The sequence below is a fragment of the Podarcis raffonei genome, chromosome 6 (genome assembly GCF_027172205.1).
Source record: "Podarcis raffonei isolate rPodRaf1 chromosome 6, rPodRaf1.pri, whole genome shotgun sequence".
Taxonomy (NCBI): Eukaryota; Metazoa; Chordata; class Lepidosauria; order Squamata; family Lacertidae; genus Podarcis; species Podarcis raffonei.
The window spans coordinates 24,351,165-24,368,657 of record NC_070607.1 but is presented as its reverse complement, the minus strand read 5'-3'; the positions used below and the strand labels follow the sequence as shown (position 1 = coordinate 24,368,657).

Sequence of the window (17,493 nt, the reverse complement as noted above, 5' to 3'; positions counted from 1 at the left end):
CTAGCTTTCTTTGTGCAGTGTTTTTCACATAAGAGGGAGCATGCCGTCATTCAGTCCTGTATTCCTGCTCCCATCCCCATTCTGTAGCAGCAAAGCCATGCCATCTGCAATTCAATTTTTAAGACTGTTCATCTGGAAATGTATCTAAATGTACAGTGCACATTTCTAGTTGCAAAGCAACTTCCTGTTTCCAGTTGACCAGAAGCTGCTCTTGGAGCTACGCTTTGTGAACGGATGTCATTACCATGGGATACTTTGATGCTGCTTTGCCCACTGTTAATCATATATCCTGTTCACCTCCCCCTGTTTAAATGCCATTCTGGAGAATGAAAAGAGGATACTGGTCAAACTAAGGCCTGTTTACGAGCATGTGAACCTCTTTTTTCTGCAAAGGGTTGAGCACAGCTGAAGCGCTGACCTCACAGCACCCTGGGAGTGCAGGAAATGACACACACTTGCTCATGAAAGCTAAACCTAATCTAGAGGCCACCTAACTGAGAAAATATTTTGTTCCTCATCTCGAAAGTGCTCAGTGAACAATGGCATGCTGATAAAATTACTGGAATGTATTTCTCAACTGCTGCTTTGAGGCTGCAGGGCAGATAACAGGCAGCTTTTGACTCCCAGAAGAAAAATGGTGTGTGTGGGGCGGGGGGAAGGTTGGCTGTAGTCAGAACTACCAGGAAAACTGTATGGAGAGGTGTAACATTTTTCTAACTCTGCTGTTCTGGGACATTTTCTGAATTGGGCCTCTGTTTGATGTAGCTTCTGCACATAAAGGACATCTTATGGGCTTGTGGTTAATTTCAGTAAGCCGATGTATAATCTTGTTTTCATTTCTGTGTCCTAACACAAGGTTGTTTTCTGATGTCCTTGGCCCATCCATCACGGGGAACACAGATGTTATTTATTATTGATCTCACTGCTTTTTATCCTGCTGTTCTACACCAAAGTGTATTTGTGGCAATCACAGCAGCTGCAAATTATTTCAGAAAATAAAAACATCATAGGGAAAAACCAACAGTAAAACAATAATTGTTAGTGCTATTCCGCCCGCCCCCCCAGCAATCTAAAAGATAGCTGCTCGTGTTTCATCCAAATTACACATTAAAAATAATAATAAATCTTAGCCAAAAGTAATACAAATTCTGCAGCAATAGTCTATGACCTGTACAGACACTGAAAATTATGCATGCTTGCATCATTTATTTTACTATGCACCATTTATCCTGCAGTGTTTGCTATTCTACATAATTTATATTGGCTGCAGTAATCATTTGGGCGGGGGACCAGGTGCCAGGCCCTTTTATTTTCCCAAGCTTCTTAATCTGAAATATATTTTTAGTACCTTTAAGTTCCATTGTACAGACGTTAATGACAGATAGGTCATTCTCAGACTGCGTGCGCGTTATTGGCTTAAATAGTAGCTACGTTGTTTTTTCCTTTTTTTGGTTTAAAAGCTTTTTTGGGAGGGGTAAACATATCAAAAGATTGCATTTCCTAAAAAACTACAGGATAGATATGGATTGCAACTAATGTGTGTGTACACAGCCCTCTGCTGCTGTTTTTATTCTGTTTTAGGCTTATTTTCATATTGTACTTATGGCTTTGTAAACATACACAAGAAGAGCCTGCTGCATAAAGCCAGTGGCTCATCTGCTCCAGCCTCCTGTTATCACAGTGGCCAACCAGATATCTGTGGGAAACCCATAAGCAGAATTCAAGCACAAGAATGTTCTCCCCTACTGTGGTTCCTAGCAATTGGTATTAAGAAGCATTCCTGACTCCAACTGTGGGGGCAGAGCACAGCCATCATGGCTAGTAGCTTTCGACAGTCCTCTTCTCCATGAATTTGCCTAATTCTCTTTTAAAGCCATCTAAGTCAGCCATTACTGACTCCCGTGTGAGTGAGTTCCATAGTTTAACTACGTACTGCATTAAGAATAACATTGTTTTATCTGTCCTGAATATTCAACATTCAATTTCATGAAAAGTTACCCATGCACTTCACATGTCGAGACCCCGAGGCCACCCCCTCGTTGATGAATGAGACACAAGGACACAGATATTAGGTTAATATTATTGGGCAAATTTAGGCGACAACTTTATTGGCTACAGAATGTGAGCGGCATTGGCTTAGGCATTGGAATTGACTTGACTATATCTGACTCCTGCCTGTCATGCAGGGAGTCCTGTAAGGGTCAACCACCAGTACGGGGAGCCCTGTTGGTGCAAACCAACTCGAGCTCCTCCTGGGTTCCCGACGGGGTCATGGCATGGCCCTAGCCTCACCCCGGGCTTCAGGCAAGATCCACACCCCCAGATTCCTTTAACGGAATACCCTTAAGCTTGGAGGGGCAGGTGATGGCCACACCTCCCCTCCCCATCATAAGATCAGCCAATGCCTAACCGCCAAACCTTACAAAGTTGTGACGATTGCTACGAGGTAGGCGAAAACCAAATGTCCCAAGCCAATTTGCCAAGTGGAAAAATTCCTACCAGGCCCCTCAATGGCGACCAACTGAGGTCCATAGCAAGGCCAATGTTGAGAACCTGAAAATAGGGAGGGCAGGCGGGAGATCAAGGAAGCGCACCAGAAGGAAGTTATCTGGCTCAAGCCTTGGTTTAAATGGGTCACGGCCATGCCCCCCAGCCAGCTGATTGGCTGGCTGGATCTATGATCTGGGTGATAAGGGACTCTGACCCCACCCCCGGAGGGGAGTGGGTGGCCACGTGGTCCACCGCAAGTCCTCCCCACTGGGAAGTGGAGCGGATTTCTCAACGCCATGAATTTTATAAATTCTATCACATCGACTCCTACTTGCCTTTTGTCTATAAACTACAAAATTTCAACCATTTTTTATAGGGGAGTTGCTGCATCCCCTCAATCATTTTGTTCAAAGGGCCATTCTGAGCCCTTTCCAACACTGCAATATCCTTTTTGAGGTGAGCGGTGGCGAAAACTGCACACAGTATTCCAAATATGGTCACACCACAGATTTGTATAATGACATTATGAGATTGGCAGTTTTATTTTCAGTTCTTCTCCTAATGATTCCAGGCATGGAATTTGCCTTTTTCACTGCTGCCACACACTGGGTCCTCATCAAGCTATCCATTACAACCCCAAGGCCTCATTCCTGGTCTGTCAATGCCAGTTTAAACCCCCTGAGCTTATATGTGAAATTTTATTTTATTTTTGCCTCAACTTGCAACACATTCTTACATTGAATTGCATCTGCCATTTCCCCACCCATTTGCTCAGTTTGAAGAGGTTCTTTTGGAGCTCTTCACAATCTCATTTTGTTTTGATGGCCCTGAACAATTTAGTATAGTCAGCAAACCTGGCCACTTCACCGTTCACTTCTAAATCCATAAGAGCAGGGCTTCCTCCCCCCCCCCCAGCCGGAACTCGCTGGAACTCAATTCTGGCACCTCTCAGGTGGGCGCCATTGCCATTCTAAGAGAATGAGGGAGGTGTTCATGCTGAGTTCTGGCAACTTTTTATCTAGAAAAATGGCACTAGTTTAAGGACAAGTTTAAAAAAACAACACCACAGGTCCCAATACAGAACCTCCTGGAGAACTTTTGTTGTTGGGCAGCATATAAGTATTGAAAACAAACACAAATAAATAAAGGTCTGAGCTGTGCACTGAAGCGAACTGACAGCGATTCTCCACATTGATAAAGAATACGTATGGTTTGTCTTTTTTTTTAATAATAATATTTATTGTTTTCTATTTTAACAATCCAATAAGACCACATTAAACATTCCAAATTATACGATAATCAAACAGTCCAAATATTGTGCCAGATTATAAATTTTTGGCGGACTTCCCATGCTCCAAGGTCGGGGGGTTCTAATCTTGTATGGTTTGTCTTTTGCCTACAGTTTGCTTTTGGTGTCCCAGAGTTGACTCTGAAAGATATTGCCTGTAGCCGGGCCCTGCTGAATCGCTTCATTATCTTCAGCAGTCCAGGGGGCTTCCAAGCTGTGCACCAGGCAATGTGTGCCCTTTCCCAGGAGGACCTGCAGAAGGTCGAGGACTCTTTGTACGCCAACACAGACTTCTTCAAGCTTTTCCATTTGGTGAGTACTGGCTGCCAAAGGCTGATCTTTTTAGATATGGTTACATTTGTCTTGTTTTTCAAAATTCTTGTTGCTTGGATAGTAGTGCTGCTGCTGTATTTGTCCCAGAAGAAGAGGTAAAATGATTAGATGTTGTTATGTTGCTGGTCTCTGAGAAAAAGGAACATTAGGTATGCTATACCTGTGGCCCAGCGCCATGGCGGGAGTCCTGTGGGATCCTGGTTAAGGATTCCTGTGGAAAGGAATGGCTATCTTAGAAGTGGGCATGGCTGACTGGCTGGAGTCCTGAACAGGTGCATGCCAACCTGCAGAATTTTCCTGCAGGGCAGGCAGTCAATAGCTCAGTCGGTTTGAACCCCACATTGGGGAAAGGAGTCCTTCATTGCAGGGGGTTAGACTTGAAGACCCTTGTGGTCCCTTCCAACTCTACCATTCCATAAGAACTGCTTGGTTTGCTATCAATTGCTTAAACTTTTGCATAACTCTAGATGACTTGATAGTAGGTTGTTGCCATTTTGAATTCATTTATGACATCTTTTACATTTAGTCCCTTTCCGTGACACATTTTTTGTTTGCTTGCCCTTCATTTCACACTTGAGATTCTGCCAGAGTTTTATCTTCGGTATCCTTGAGCATGCCTTGCTCTCATGAGCTGTCAAGGTGCGGTTTAGCAGCATTTGTGCTTGAAAATCAGAATTTTGCTCATACTAGGTTTTCCCTGGGAAAGCAGTGGGACAATAAATAAATAAATAAATCCGCTTGGAGATGGACCTAGAAATCCCAGAGCTGTACCTAGAACTTGTGACACAAAATGAAGTATGGATGAGCCTTGGGGTTGTGCAGGCACTCACCCCATAGTGTTAATGTACATGGCTGCCTCCAAAGGATCCTGGGAGCTGTGATTTGTTCAGATTGCTGGGAATTGAGTGCCACACATGTAACAAACTGCTCACTAAAAATGCACTAACAAACTTCCATGCCAGCAGTGTCTGCGGGTTATTTTTACTCATTAGACTGTGGGGAGGTAAAGAACGGAAGGGGAATGGTTCAGTGCCTCCCTTCCTTTTACAGTTAACATAAGACACTCCGCTTCCCCCTTCTTTATATGTGAATGGGATGACCTGCTGAAAAATACACATGTGCACACTGCCATTATATCTTAATTGCCCCTTCATGTATATCTGCTGATGTAATTGTGGTTGATGTGGGTTGTCCCGTCCCACCCACCCCCCGCCGTTGCAGCCTGCTGCCAGCCTTTCCTTCATACTCTGAATTCAAGGAGGTTTGGTGTGCGACGTATCTGAAAGATGATATGTGGCTAAACCCTTAAGGGTTTTCTTAAGGAGGGGGAATTAAACATTAAAAGAGGGAGAGAGAGCAGGGTAGGGCAAGAGCTGCAAAACTACAGGTGGGAGACAGAGAAGGAATGAGAGTTGGGCTGGTGGAATGAATAGTTGGGGTGGGTTTGCGGTTTGCGGAAGAGCCAGGGTGCGTCCAGATGTGACTATTGTGGAACTGGTGTTGCTTACACACACAAGTTTTTTTGCAGTGTCTTTGTGTGATGTTGTAATCATCAATACAATAGCTCATACCTTCAGAAAACTTTTAATCTGGATTTCCTCTTTCTGTGGAAAATCCAATGAGTAAAAATAACCTGTTATATTTTGGCAGCCACTTCTGGCATGGAAGCTTGTTAGTGCTTTTTCTTTCTAAGCGAGTGGTTTGTCATGTGTGTGATGAATGATGTTTTAGTTAGTGGCCTCTAATGATAACAGCCTCTACTTCTGTTTGCTCTTCACCTGTGTGCAACCTAATCTTCCCATGTTCAACACTCTAACCATTTTGCAGAGGGACAAAACAATGACAATGCAGCAGAGGCATTCTGTTAACTTTCGCCCACTTGGGCATGGGCTTTTGTGGACAGCAAATAGTAGACAGCAGTGAATATCCATGACTGTAAAAACAGAAATGAATGGAAGTGAGTGCATGAAATGCACACACAGAAAAATTGCCCCCAAAATGCGATACAAAGCCCCTGTCAGTAAGGAGTCAGAAGGGGGATGGAGGGGGATTTCTGCTAGATCTTTTTCCTTGGGAAAACTTTGCAAGATCTTGTTGGCAGATTGATGTGGGGGTGAAGGGGAAGATTTGGGGAGAAGGTTATATGACTGGAGTTATATGACTGGAGTGTTCACTACACATTCACACAGAGAGAATAGTACAGTTTGTGTGTGTGTGTGCGTGTGTGCGTGTGTGTGTGGCAAAGCAAAGGGTAGAGCTGAAGGAGGAAAGGCTGTGTTTACAAATGTCAGAGTCAGCACATTCTTCAGATTTCCTCCAGAAGTGTTCAGCAGACTAGTACCAGGGACGGAAAATGTGGGCAGTGGGAATCAGCCAAGGCTGCTATGTGGAGGCCCAGGCAGCATGTGAGGAGGGCAGAGCAAAACGTATCCACAGGACCGCTTTCATGTTTATGTTGGATGTCATTGTGAGTTGCAAAACTTTTCAGGTGAGCGAAAGGCATAGCAGAGTCTTAATGATCTCTCCATCGTTCTGCCTTCAGAGGCTACAGAGAAAACATCAACAGTAGCTTGGGGCTGTTTGGGTTACAGGCGTTCCTGTTCACTGTACACGACAGGTTATAAATACCAGCATGTGTGCACCGTAAAACTGTCAATTTGTCAGGTCCCTGACAGCCTGAGAGTGATCTGTGCTTTTCCCCCATTCTGTGTTAGTCTGCTGCCTGGAAGGAATGATGCCTTCAGCAGAATAGCTAGTCCCCGCACAAACCTTTTCAACTTTCAATCTGATTTAGGGCTTTTTACAACTCTGCCCCAAGGATATGAAATCTGAACTTTGCCTGCAAAGCAAATACTCTGGTGTCAGAGTTTACCTCAGCCTACACTCGGGTGAACGATTGTTGCCCCCTGGAAGGGAATTCATTGTTATGGTTTGAAGGTAATTCTGGCATTGATTTCCTATCTTTAACCTCTGAGGTAAGATAGGCAGGGCATCGACAGAGAAACTGTGAAGAAATTGACCACAGATACTGGTGGGCCTCAGAATAAGCTCATGATTTGGCCATCTCAACTCTTCAGTCATTTTGGAAGCTGCCTTATACCAAGCCTTATACCATATACCTCATTATATGAACATAAAAAGAGTCTGCTGGATCAGGCCAATGGCCCAACTAATCCTGTATCCTGTTCTCACAGTGTCCAGCAAGCAGGATACGAGCACAAGAGCACTCTCCCCTCCTGTGTTTTCCAGTAACTGACATTCAGGAGTGTTGCTGCCTCTAGCTGTGGTCACATGAAAAATCAAATTCTTCCGAGAGGTTCTAAAGGATGGTTGAATATTTTAACTAATCCAAGTCACTGGTGGGAGTGTGGGAGTGTGTGACAGAGCAAGGAAATGAACAGAGAGCAATATGGATTAGGCAAATTCTTAAAATTCCTTGTTCGCCCTGCAAAATCACTCACCGCAAAATTTCCTGGTCTGACTGGACTTTCTCATAAGGTGACAGGCCATGAATACTAGAGAGGCCTCCCTTGTAATCTATGGTATGTGTGATGCCACAGAATGATGCATTCTGAAATAATTTCAGCAAGCCAGAAAGATGATACCTGCAGGGTAAAAAGGGAGTGGATCATGTTTGGAATATGTGATTCCCCACAGCCTGCAGGGTGGGAACAAAAGCAACACTGCTCATTCTTTCTTCTTGCACATCCAAGAAGTCTTTCATATGTCACATGATCTTGGCCAGCACCACAGGGTCTAATCCACTTTGCCACATCTAGAAATGCTTGTCCCATAATAGGATAGCTATATCGTTGGGTGGCAAGCATGGAATCGGGTCTGTTCCCATTGCTTTCCATAACAAACTCAATCATCTGATCATGGTCCTGCTGCTGTTATCCTGAGTTCATCACATATTGCTTGCTGGCTTAATGGTCAGTAAACAGAAGCAGTAGTGGTGCATGTTTTGGGACAGTGGCAAAATCAGGGCTATGAGTTGGCATCCTACGCTGAAAGCAGCCCTTGTAGAAATCAGTAACCTGCTTGTAAACCATGAGATTTGATGAATATGCATGTGCTACAAAGTACAAACTTTAGGTACTCTGCAGAATGTTGTCCATTAGTGGATGGTATTACATAATGTACAGAACAAAGTCAAATGAACACTGATCGGTCTAGGCATTGTATGCAAATCCTAGGAATTCTATAGATTTCCAAGTAAAATCTAAAATGTTTCCAAGTTAGGAAACATGAGGACACATGGAAAGGCATCGTGCTTTCCCTAGGCATTGCATCGTTCATAGAATCATAGAACTGTGGAGTTGGAAGGGACCCTGAGGATAATCTCCATCAGTGCAGGAATCACAACTAAAGTATTCATGACAGATGGACATACCAACCTCTGCTTTAAAACCTCCAGCGAAGGAGAGTCCACCACCTTCCGAAGGAGTCTGTTCCATTATTGAACAGCTCTTACCTTAAGTTCTTCGTGATGATGATCCTAGGAATTCTGTGGTTAAGATTAAACAACAAGAAGTCATGATCATTTGAGCCTGTATGAATTTTGTGTTCAGGGTGTGTTAGGGTGTTCAGGACCAACCCAAACCATTTTGCTGCCTGAGATGAAGGACAAGGTGGAGCCACCCTCCATTCCATCTACACAACCTGACAGGACAGACAATTGCATCTTACCTTGAAACTCCTCCACTCGGGCCAAGTATAGCAGGTTAGCTTAGGAAGTATAGGGCAGGCCATACAGATCTATCTGTTTCTTGCTCTTCATCATTTTTTGCCTGAGGATGTTTCCTTGTAGTAGGTCTGCCCCTAAGGGGGTCTTTTCCCTGATTAGAGAAATGGCATTGTCTTCTTGTAGAGAGTTGGAAAAGGGCAACTTGGATGACCGAGGCTTTGAAGGTTTGGAAACACAGCCTAGGAGGCTAGCACAAGCTAGCTCCTGACTCTGAAAGCATTTAGGTAGATACTGGTCATGTCTCACCAGCATTCACTTTTCTTCTTTTACAGCTTCCCACCGTGTTAGACGGCAACGCTCAAGGTGCTGATCTACAAATGTGGGGACGAGTGCTTTCTAATGTCTCCCAAGCTGTGCAAGAGGTAACACTTTAGCATTGTGGGGTAGGGAAATGAGTGCAACTGGCATAAATATTGAGTAAGGAACTTGTAAGGAATTTGTGTTGGACACAGGCGGGCATCCTTATGCAGTGAATTTAAACATGCCAACTGCTTGGGCAGTTTAATAATTTCACCCACTGGTTTTCCTTAATGCTTGTTCCTACTGCCTGTGACTTATTAAGAAGCCATGCATTATACAGATCTGCACCTTCAGTGTCCTGGTAACTGATTGCATATTCCTCTATGTTAAACAAACCTGCAACTAAAAAGCTAGCTCAGCAGGAAGAAGGCGAGGCTAGAATCTTACCCCTGATGTGCACTAGCTTTTCATTTGAGCACATTATTTTCACATGAGGTAGAATTCCAAAATGGTTTTCACCATCTGAAGTTTGAAGTGGTGTACAACCTACATTTCTGAATTCAGCTTCAGACTGACTAACAGTGATTTCTAATCTGATATATCCAGAACCTATATAGGGCATCTGATAATATGCTGCTCTTTGTCTCCATGTATAAGGATGCTGTTGCAGCTCATTCTCTGCTGTTATATACCTTGCCTGACTTCCAAACCTCCTTTTGGGTTTGGTCTACAGATTCCATTGCTTATCTCTGCATGCCCACTTGATGATGATTAACAAGCAGCCCTTAGTAATGCACTCAGATGTGACTATCTTTAGTCTTCACGTTCCTGATCAAACCTGCATCTTGCTTCAGTGCAGCTTGATACTTCTTTTAAACACCATAATACCAGTTCAACACCTTTTTTTGTATTTAGGAGGGGCATAGCCAAAGATGTCCTTAATTAGAGTAGAAGAGAGCAGGAGCAGTGTTTGTTACTTTTAAAAAAGCAAAAAGCCTAGAAGAGGGCAAGTTTGCTGCAGTGGGCATATTGTTCAGCTTTATTATTCCTTTCTGTTCTTAGTATAACCATTCATTTAAAAAATGCTTTGTTTCACTGCAGCTGGCACATAGGCCGAGTGTTCAGGACCTTTTATCGACCCTACAGCCGCTTCTGCGAGATGGGGAGCCTGTGTCCTTATGGCAGCTGATGAGTTCTTTATCTGATCTTCTCTGTGGCTACCCAGAGGGAGGTGGTTCCAGAATAATCTCTCTCAACTGGTACGAAGACAATAATTACAAGGCCTTCCTTGGGGTTGACTCCACGAAGAAGGAATCCATTTATGTTTATGACAACACAACCAGTAAGTCCCCCACCCCCACCCCATCGGCTGTGCTTCATGTGGGCTTGTATTATAAGATTAAGATTGATAATGCCACTGTTACGCCATTAGTTGTTTCAGGAATTTCGCCTAACAACTTAATCCATGCAAAGGCATAAAGCAGCTGAAATCATTAGGGCAGGAACCTGTGTGTGTGTTTGCTAGCAATGCAAGGTTGCTGTCATTTTAAGATTTGCCTACAATACCTGAAAGAGACAGGCGCTTCAGTGAGAGAGACTCCAAAATTGGCATTATGGCCAGGGGTGGGGAACACCAATTTGGCCTTCCCGGTCTTTCTAGCCCCATTTTCCCCCAAACATGGGTCTCCTGATGCTTTTGTTCTACAATTCCCATCATCCCTGAACACTGGTGTTGCTAGCTAGGGATGATGAGAGTTGTGATCCAAAAACTGACCCGGCTCTTAGAATCTTCTGAGGCCATAGCCACAGTCTCCTCATTAGCTTTGCATCAGGCTGGAATGTGTCCTTGAGCTCTGATTATGCCTCTTGCTTGTCTGAATGGACAATACAGAGGTCCTCGTGGTTTGGAGGAAAGGAGGCGTGTGTGTGTGTGTGTGTAGAAACTCGGCTACTGTAAAATTGACCTTTGTTGCTCTGCCCACTTTCACCTTGTTGTGAGGCCCTCAGAACACTGACCAGAAAGGAGTGCTTCCCTAAGGTAGAAGAAGGTTCTCCACCCCTGCTACGTTAGGACAAGCGTGGGAAACCTTTTCCAGCATGCCACATTCCTTTGTGAACAACCCTCATCATCTGGAGTAGCTTTTCTCAACTGTTGGGTTCACAGATGTTGTTGGATTACAACTCCCATCATCCATAGCCAGCAAGGACAGCAGCCAGGGATGATGGGAGTGGTACTCCAACAACATCTGGGAACCCACGGTTGATAAAGGCTGATCTGGAGGCCGCCACCAGCGCCTGGATGGCACCAGTTTTGGAAAAGGCTGCTTAGTTCTGCTGCTGCCGTTGTACTGCTGCTGTAAAATGAGCTCAATAAACCCTGGAATTTCCGTCCTTTAGATTTCAGTCAAGTAGTATTACACTGCTCTTTTAACTAAAAGCATGGCTGCTGCATAGATGCAACCTGAACCTTTTTTGCTCTGTTTGCTGAGTTCCTAGAAACTGGTGTAGCTGCAATTTTCTGTTGGTAAGATGGAAAGGCTAGGCTGCAGAATGTCGTGAACAATTAAAAACTGGGCCAGTGTTATATAACGTATCTCCTTTCCCCTCCCTCTCCTCCAACAGCTCCCTTTTGTAACACATTGATCCAGACTATGGAATCAAATCCTTTAACCAAAATAGCCTGGAGGGCTATGAAACCATTATTGATGGGGAAAATCCTCTTTGCTCCAGATTCACCTGCCGTTCACGAGATACTGAAGAATGTAAGTTATTTTCTCTCTGCTACACCTATGCACCTGCAGTGTTTATAACTTGAGCACTTTGCAAGAGAGGTCCATTGAACAAGTGGCAACCAAGCTGTTGCTGCAGGCAACAACAGACCTTTTCCCCCCTCAAGAAAATGTAACGTGGCCTTTGAACTCAGGACTGGGGAGGAAAGGGGGAAGCCCAGCCTCTTTTTAGTTCTCTAATACTTACCATTCGGGGTTTTTTAAAAAAAGAAATCCATGTAGCTACTATAGCGGATCTTTTTCTGCTTGCTGATGCAAACCCAGGACTGCAAAAATTGGAATGAAGCAGAATTGGTATAAATAATACACAAGGCCACTTTCTAATTTATTCTACTGCACTGATATCCCATGTTTTTTGGCCCACCCAGAAACCATTTGCAGTAATTAAATAACAAAGCACCAATCTATATCACAATAACTGTTCAGGTTCTTAAGTTTCACATGAATTCACTATCCTTGTTCAGGCATTCTTCAAAAGTATGGGGGGGAATAATGTGCAGAATGTGGGTGCAGAATGCATGCCTCTCCCCCTGTCCCAAAAAACTTGTCCTCACCACCACCAGCCCCAACTCTTGCAGATTGGGCAGGGCGGTCTGAAAGGGGGATTATTTGTGCATTCCCCTGAACATGCTTAGACTCCTCCCTACTGTCTGAGTTCCTGGCTGCAGAAGGGCTTCAAGTGCCTTCAGCCAAACACATGAAAAAGATCTCCCTTCAGATATTCCCACTCAATATGTGAACGTTCAGGTGAAGCCACTGGTGATATTAGGGGCCAGGGTCTCGTTCCCAAGGCACATTACTGCCACATGAATATTGCCACATTATCAATAGGCATTTGTATTCTGAAGGCAGCAGAAATACGTATTTAGTGTTCAACTGTTCAGTAATTGCTTAGGGATGCTGTAGCTCTGGGTTTCCTGGGTTGAGGGGTTTGGACTAGCTGGCGTCTAAGACTATCTCCAAATCTTCTGTTTTTCCTATGATTCTTTCTTCCTCTCCCTCCTGCAACTTCCTAACTCAGGCAAATTCCACATTTGAGGAACTTGTGCGCCTCAGACTCTTGTCTAAAGCCTGGAAGGAAGTGGGACCCCAAGTGTGGAGCTTCTTTCAAGACAGTGTGCAAATGAACATGATCCGGGTACGTGCAGGATGCCTTACTTGGTATGGGAAGGGAACTGGAATCCATTAGGCAGAGTGATGTGATTGCTTCAAACAGCAGGTGCTGGGGTGGCAGCAATCTCTCCTATCCCTCATTCCTAATGCGACTCCCAAGCTATCCTGCTGCCCTCAGGTACAGTGGACGATGCTGTCTTACCTGAAGGGTCAACTGTTAGACCAGTCAGAGTCTGTACTTCAAATGGGAGGAAGTATATTGTTTCGGGATCCAAGCCAAAATCCAGAGCCTCCAGCTCAGCTCTTAGTCCAGAGGAATTTGGCCACCCTCAAGGTGCCCGGCTTGAATCCTTGACCTCCCCTGCCAGCGTCTGCCGGCAAGATCAAAGGAGGTCTCTTCGGCGATTCTCCTCAACGTGAAGGAGAACACACCACCACTCCTCCCACTCCTCTCCCAGGGAGGGGGAAAGAGACAGACAGAAATATATCTACATGTCTTTATTCCTGTCTTTCACCAGTACAGAGAAACATGTCTGCACACTCTGCTTCCCACTGCAGAGAGAGTATAAAACCCCTCCCATGTACTTCCAGTACAGGGTCATGTGCTGCTCTGAGGTAACATCCGGCTCTCAGAGCACTTTACAGACAGTCCCAGTTTCCCACGGGACAATCCAATAACATCAGTTTCCTGTTTACCATTCCAGCCACCTGGAGCTCGCTTCTGCATTGCTCCTTTTTCGTAACATCCTCCCCCAAAAGAATCAATGCGTGTTGCGGCAAGCAAAGCGTGATCCAGAGAAGAAAACAAACAGTTGTTATACACATAACACTCCCCTGTTGTTTCAGTTCCACCCTTGGAACTCCCCGCCACTGGTTTCCCCAGTGTACCTCTCTGGTTGTTTGGTTTCCAAGGAATGAGTGCATCTGCATTACCTTGGCTAGCAACTCTCTGTTGTGTCTTTGTCTCTGACTTAGACACAGCTCTAACCTGTCCTCGGTTGTTTACAACAGCAACACATGCAACAGCTAAGTTTGCAAACTCTTTTGAGTACCTCTTGGGTGGTTGACCCTTTGTAACTCTCTCAGACCTACGTATGAGGTGCTGATCCTCTCTGCTCACTGGTCCAGTCTCAGGACTCTTTGGAGAACTAGTTCCAATGGTAAACAGTGGTTCATCCTTCAGTTGTGAAGGCCTATCTATTGTGTGAGACTTCCTCTCAATGACTGTGACAACTGAGCTCTCCGAGCTATCAGTGTCATCACTTTCTGTACAGCTGAAATCAGTGAAATCATCATCATCTGAATCGTCCTCAGTGGGAAATGTGTGTACTATCACTCTCTCCTGTTCAGGAACACTCTCTAGAAATTTTGTGAGAATCACCTGACCAGATTCAGACAAAATTACTCTGTAGAGACCCTTTTCATACCCCACAAAAATGCCTCTGGCATTCTTTACTCCACCTGGAGCTTCTGTTCTCACATGAGACCCGAAAACCTTGAAATGGGCAACAGAAGGTTTTCTGTGGAACAGTTTCTCAAAAGGAGAACTTCCCAACTCTTTTGAAACCTTTCTCACTTTCGTATAACAGTACGACATCAGAGACTCGGCCCAGTACTCATGTGGCAGATGTGAACTAAGCAATTGCGCTTCCATCCCCTTTTGCAATTCTTTGTTCACCCGTACACAGACACCCCTGTTCCACGCTTCCGCTGAAACAGAAACCTTGTGTCTTATTCCCTTCTTCTGCAGGAACCTCTGGAAATCCTGTAAAAGAAAAATCTGCTTCTCATCTGTGAATAGACAATCAATGTTAGCATCATGCATACTCTTAACTTTGTCACAAAACCCCTGAAACCTCTCCAAGGCTTCCTTTGGCTTTCTCAGCACATAAACCCAGACATAGTTAGAGAAATGATCCACACACACAAGATAATATCTTGCATTGCCTCTAGATGGTTCTAGAGGACCAATCACATCAGCATACACCCGCTGAAATGCCCTGTTGACCCCGGTCTTCTTCTTGCTCACACCTGCAAGAGAAACTTGGTTAGACACAGATGAATTACATTCCATGTAATCACTTTGTGCAAAAGTCAACAAATAAAGTCCATCCTTCTGTTTGGCAGAAAGATATAACTCTCCATCTTTGTAGATCTCGCAGCTCTCAGCATCGTAGGACAGTTTCAGTCCTTTCTTTGCAATCTGCGAAACACTCAGCAGATTGAAGTTCAATTCAGGAACCAAGTAAACATTATTTATTGTCAAGTCCAGACTCTTTAGATAGACAGTCCCCACGCCGGCCGCTTCTAGCTCCTGACCATTGGCCTGTGTCACAGTGAAGCTTTGCTTCTTAAACGTTGAAAAGAGTTCTTTGTGTGGGGACATATGGACGGTCGCTGCAGTGTCGATAATAAACGCGTTCCCAACATCTGGCGTGGTTCCTTTCGCCATCAAAGCCTTTGCAGGTTCCACCATAGGCTTGGTACGACCTTTGCCTGACGCCTCAGGCTTTGCTGAGCGGCCCTTCGCTCCTTTTGGCTGACGTGGCTTCTTACAGTTCCGCTGAAGATGCCCAGCCTGTCCGCAATTGTAACACTGGACAGCGTTCAAAGCTACAGCATCCTTTCCAGTAGCCTCATCGGTGGGGGAATTAGAACTCCGTTCCTCCCTCCCCCTGTCCTTTACTTCCAGTGCAGCATGCCGGCTGTGTTCATCTAGAACCACGGCATTCAGGGGCACTCCCCCCTTTTTGGCATCCATGCTGAATCCAAGAGTTAGCCTTACACTCAATCTCAAGCCAGCTTTCACTTTCCAAGCCAGTAAACTCCAAAAGTCTTTGTTTACTGCTTCACTGGCAGGCTTGCCTTTGGGTTGTTTTTCAAAACCCTTGCACAGCTGCGCAGATACACTTTCGATTTCCCAGGCTCTTTTTAGCCATTCTTTAACTGGCAGACGTTGCCTAGCAACCTGCTCAGGACGGAACCCCTTATCTAAACCACAGGAATTCCTGGTATGCAAGCTTGCCCTCAGAGCTTGTTTTTTTCAAACGCAGCTCTTCCTTGTGAACCAGAAAATAAGCCTTTCTGCGTTCATTTTCTCTCTTGCCCAAAATGCAGCATACCTTTTCTGGGGCTCCGTTGCCTTGGAACACACTCCTCTCGGTGTCCAGCTGTCTGTTTCAGCTTCTGGCTGCAGGCAGACGCTTTCTTTATCTCCTTAGGTGCAGAGGATGGCAACGATTCATCGACCTCTCACCTCTCATGCAGATTCTCATAGATCAGATATCCATCGATCTGCTACCAGATTTCGGGATCCAAGCCAAAATCCAGAGCCTCCAGCTCAGCTCTTAGTCCAGAGGAATTTGGCCACCCTCAAGGTGCCCGGCTTGAATCCTTGACCTCCCCTGCCAGCGTCTGCCGGCAAGATCAAAGGAGGTCTCTTCGGCGATTCTCCTCAACGTGAAGGAGAACACACCACCACTCCTCCCACTCCTCTCCCAGGGAGGGGGAAAGAGACAGACAGAAATATATCTACATGTCTTTATTCCTGTCTTTCACCAGTACAGAGAAACATGTCTGCACACTCTGCTTCCCACTGCAGAGAGAGTATAAAACCCCTCCCATGTACTTCCAGTACAGGGTCATGTGCTGCTCTGAGGTAACATCCGGCTCTCAGAGCACTTTACAGACAGTCCCAGTTTCCCACGGGACAATCCAATAACATCAGTTTCCTGTTTACCATTCCAGCCACCTGGAGCTCGCTTCTGCATTGCTCCTTTTTCGTGCCTCAAACAGCACTATGTCTTGAGCTAACCCCAGCTACGAGGGCTAATCCTTGGGCTAGTCACACTTCTCTGAAGTCTCTCAGCCCCACTCACCTCACAGAGTGTTTGTTGTGGGGGAGGAAGGGAAAGGAGAATGTTAGCCGCTTTGAGACTCCTTAAAGGGAGTGAAAGGCGGGATATCAAATCCAAACTACTACTCTTCTTCTTCTTCTTCTTCTTCTTCTTCTTCTTCTTCTTCTTCTTCTATAGTGTTGCCAAAGTTGTTGAGCTTTTCTGGGGGCCAAAGTTGTTGAGCTCAAAAAAAATATGAAGTTTTTGAGCGATCTTTAAAGAAATTCGCTAAAACCTAAACTTCCAACATGGGTTGCCATATGTCCGTTTTTCCCTTGGACATTTCAGTTTCCGACTGCTGTATTCTGGATATGTCTGGGAAATTCTGGATATATGGCAGCCCATGTTGGGTATCTTTGGTTATGACTGGTCTGGAGAAGGGGCTATGCTGCCACATCCATGTGTTCTATCTACCTCAAAGCCAGTGAACACAAGGGCAGTTAAGGTTTAGCTTCTAAGTAGCTGGTTAGGGCAAAGGAGTCAGACCTAGGCGGGGTTATGGTTTGGGTTCCTCTACACCTGTGTGGATGGTTGGTGTCTGATTCTGACCTTTCCTCAGACTGAATTATCCATGTAGGCTTAGTAGCAGGTAATTCT

The 17,493-nt window shown here is 45.0% G+C and overlaps 1 protein-coding gene across 1 annotated transcript in view; it reads left to right on the top strand.

The window, feature by feature from the left end:
- The window catches only part of ABCA4 (ATP binding cassette subfamily A member 4), a 100,879-nt gene that overhangs the window by 18,476 nt on the left and 64,910 nt on the right, over nucleotides 1–17,493 (top strand). The window contains exons 7-11 of the mRNA XM_053390974.1: nucleotides 3,893–4,090; nucleotides 9,131–9,220; nucleotides 10,200–10,440; nucleotides 11,721–11,860; nucleotides 12,909–13,025. Of these exons, the coding sequence (XP_053246949.1) occupies nucleotides 3,893–4,090; nucleotides 9,131–9,220; nucleotides 10,200–10,440; nucleotides 11,721–11,860; nucleotides 12,909–13,025 (786 nt within the window). The remainder of the gene's footprint in view (nucleotides 1–3,892; nucleotides 4,091–9,130; nucleotides 9,221–10,199; nucleotides 10,441–11,720; nucleotides 11,861–12,908; nucleotides 13,026–17,493) is intronic.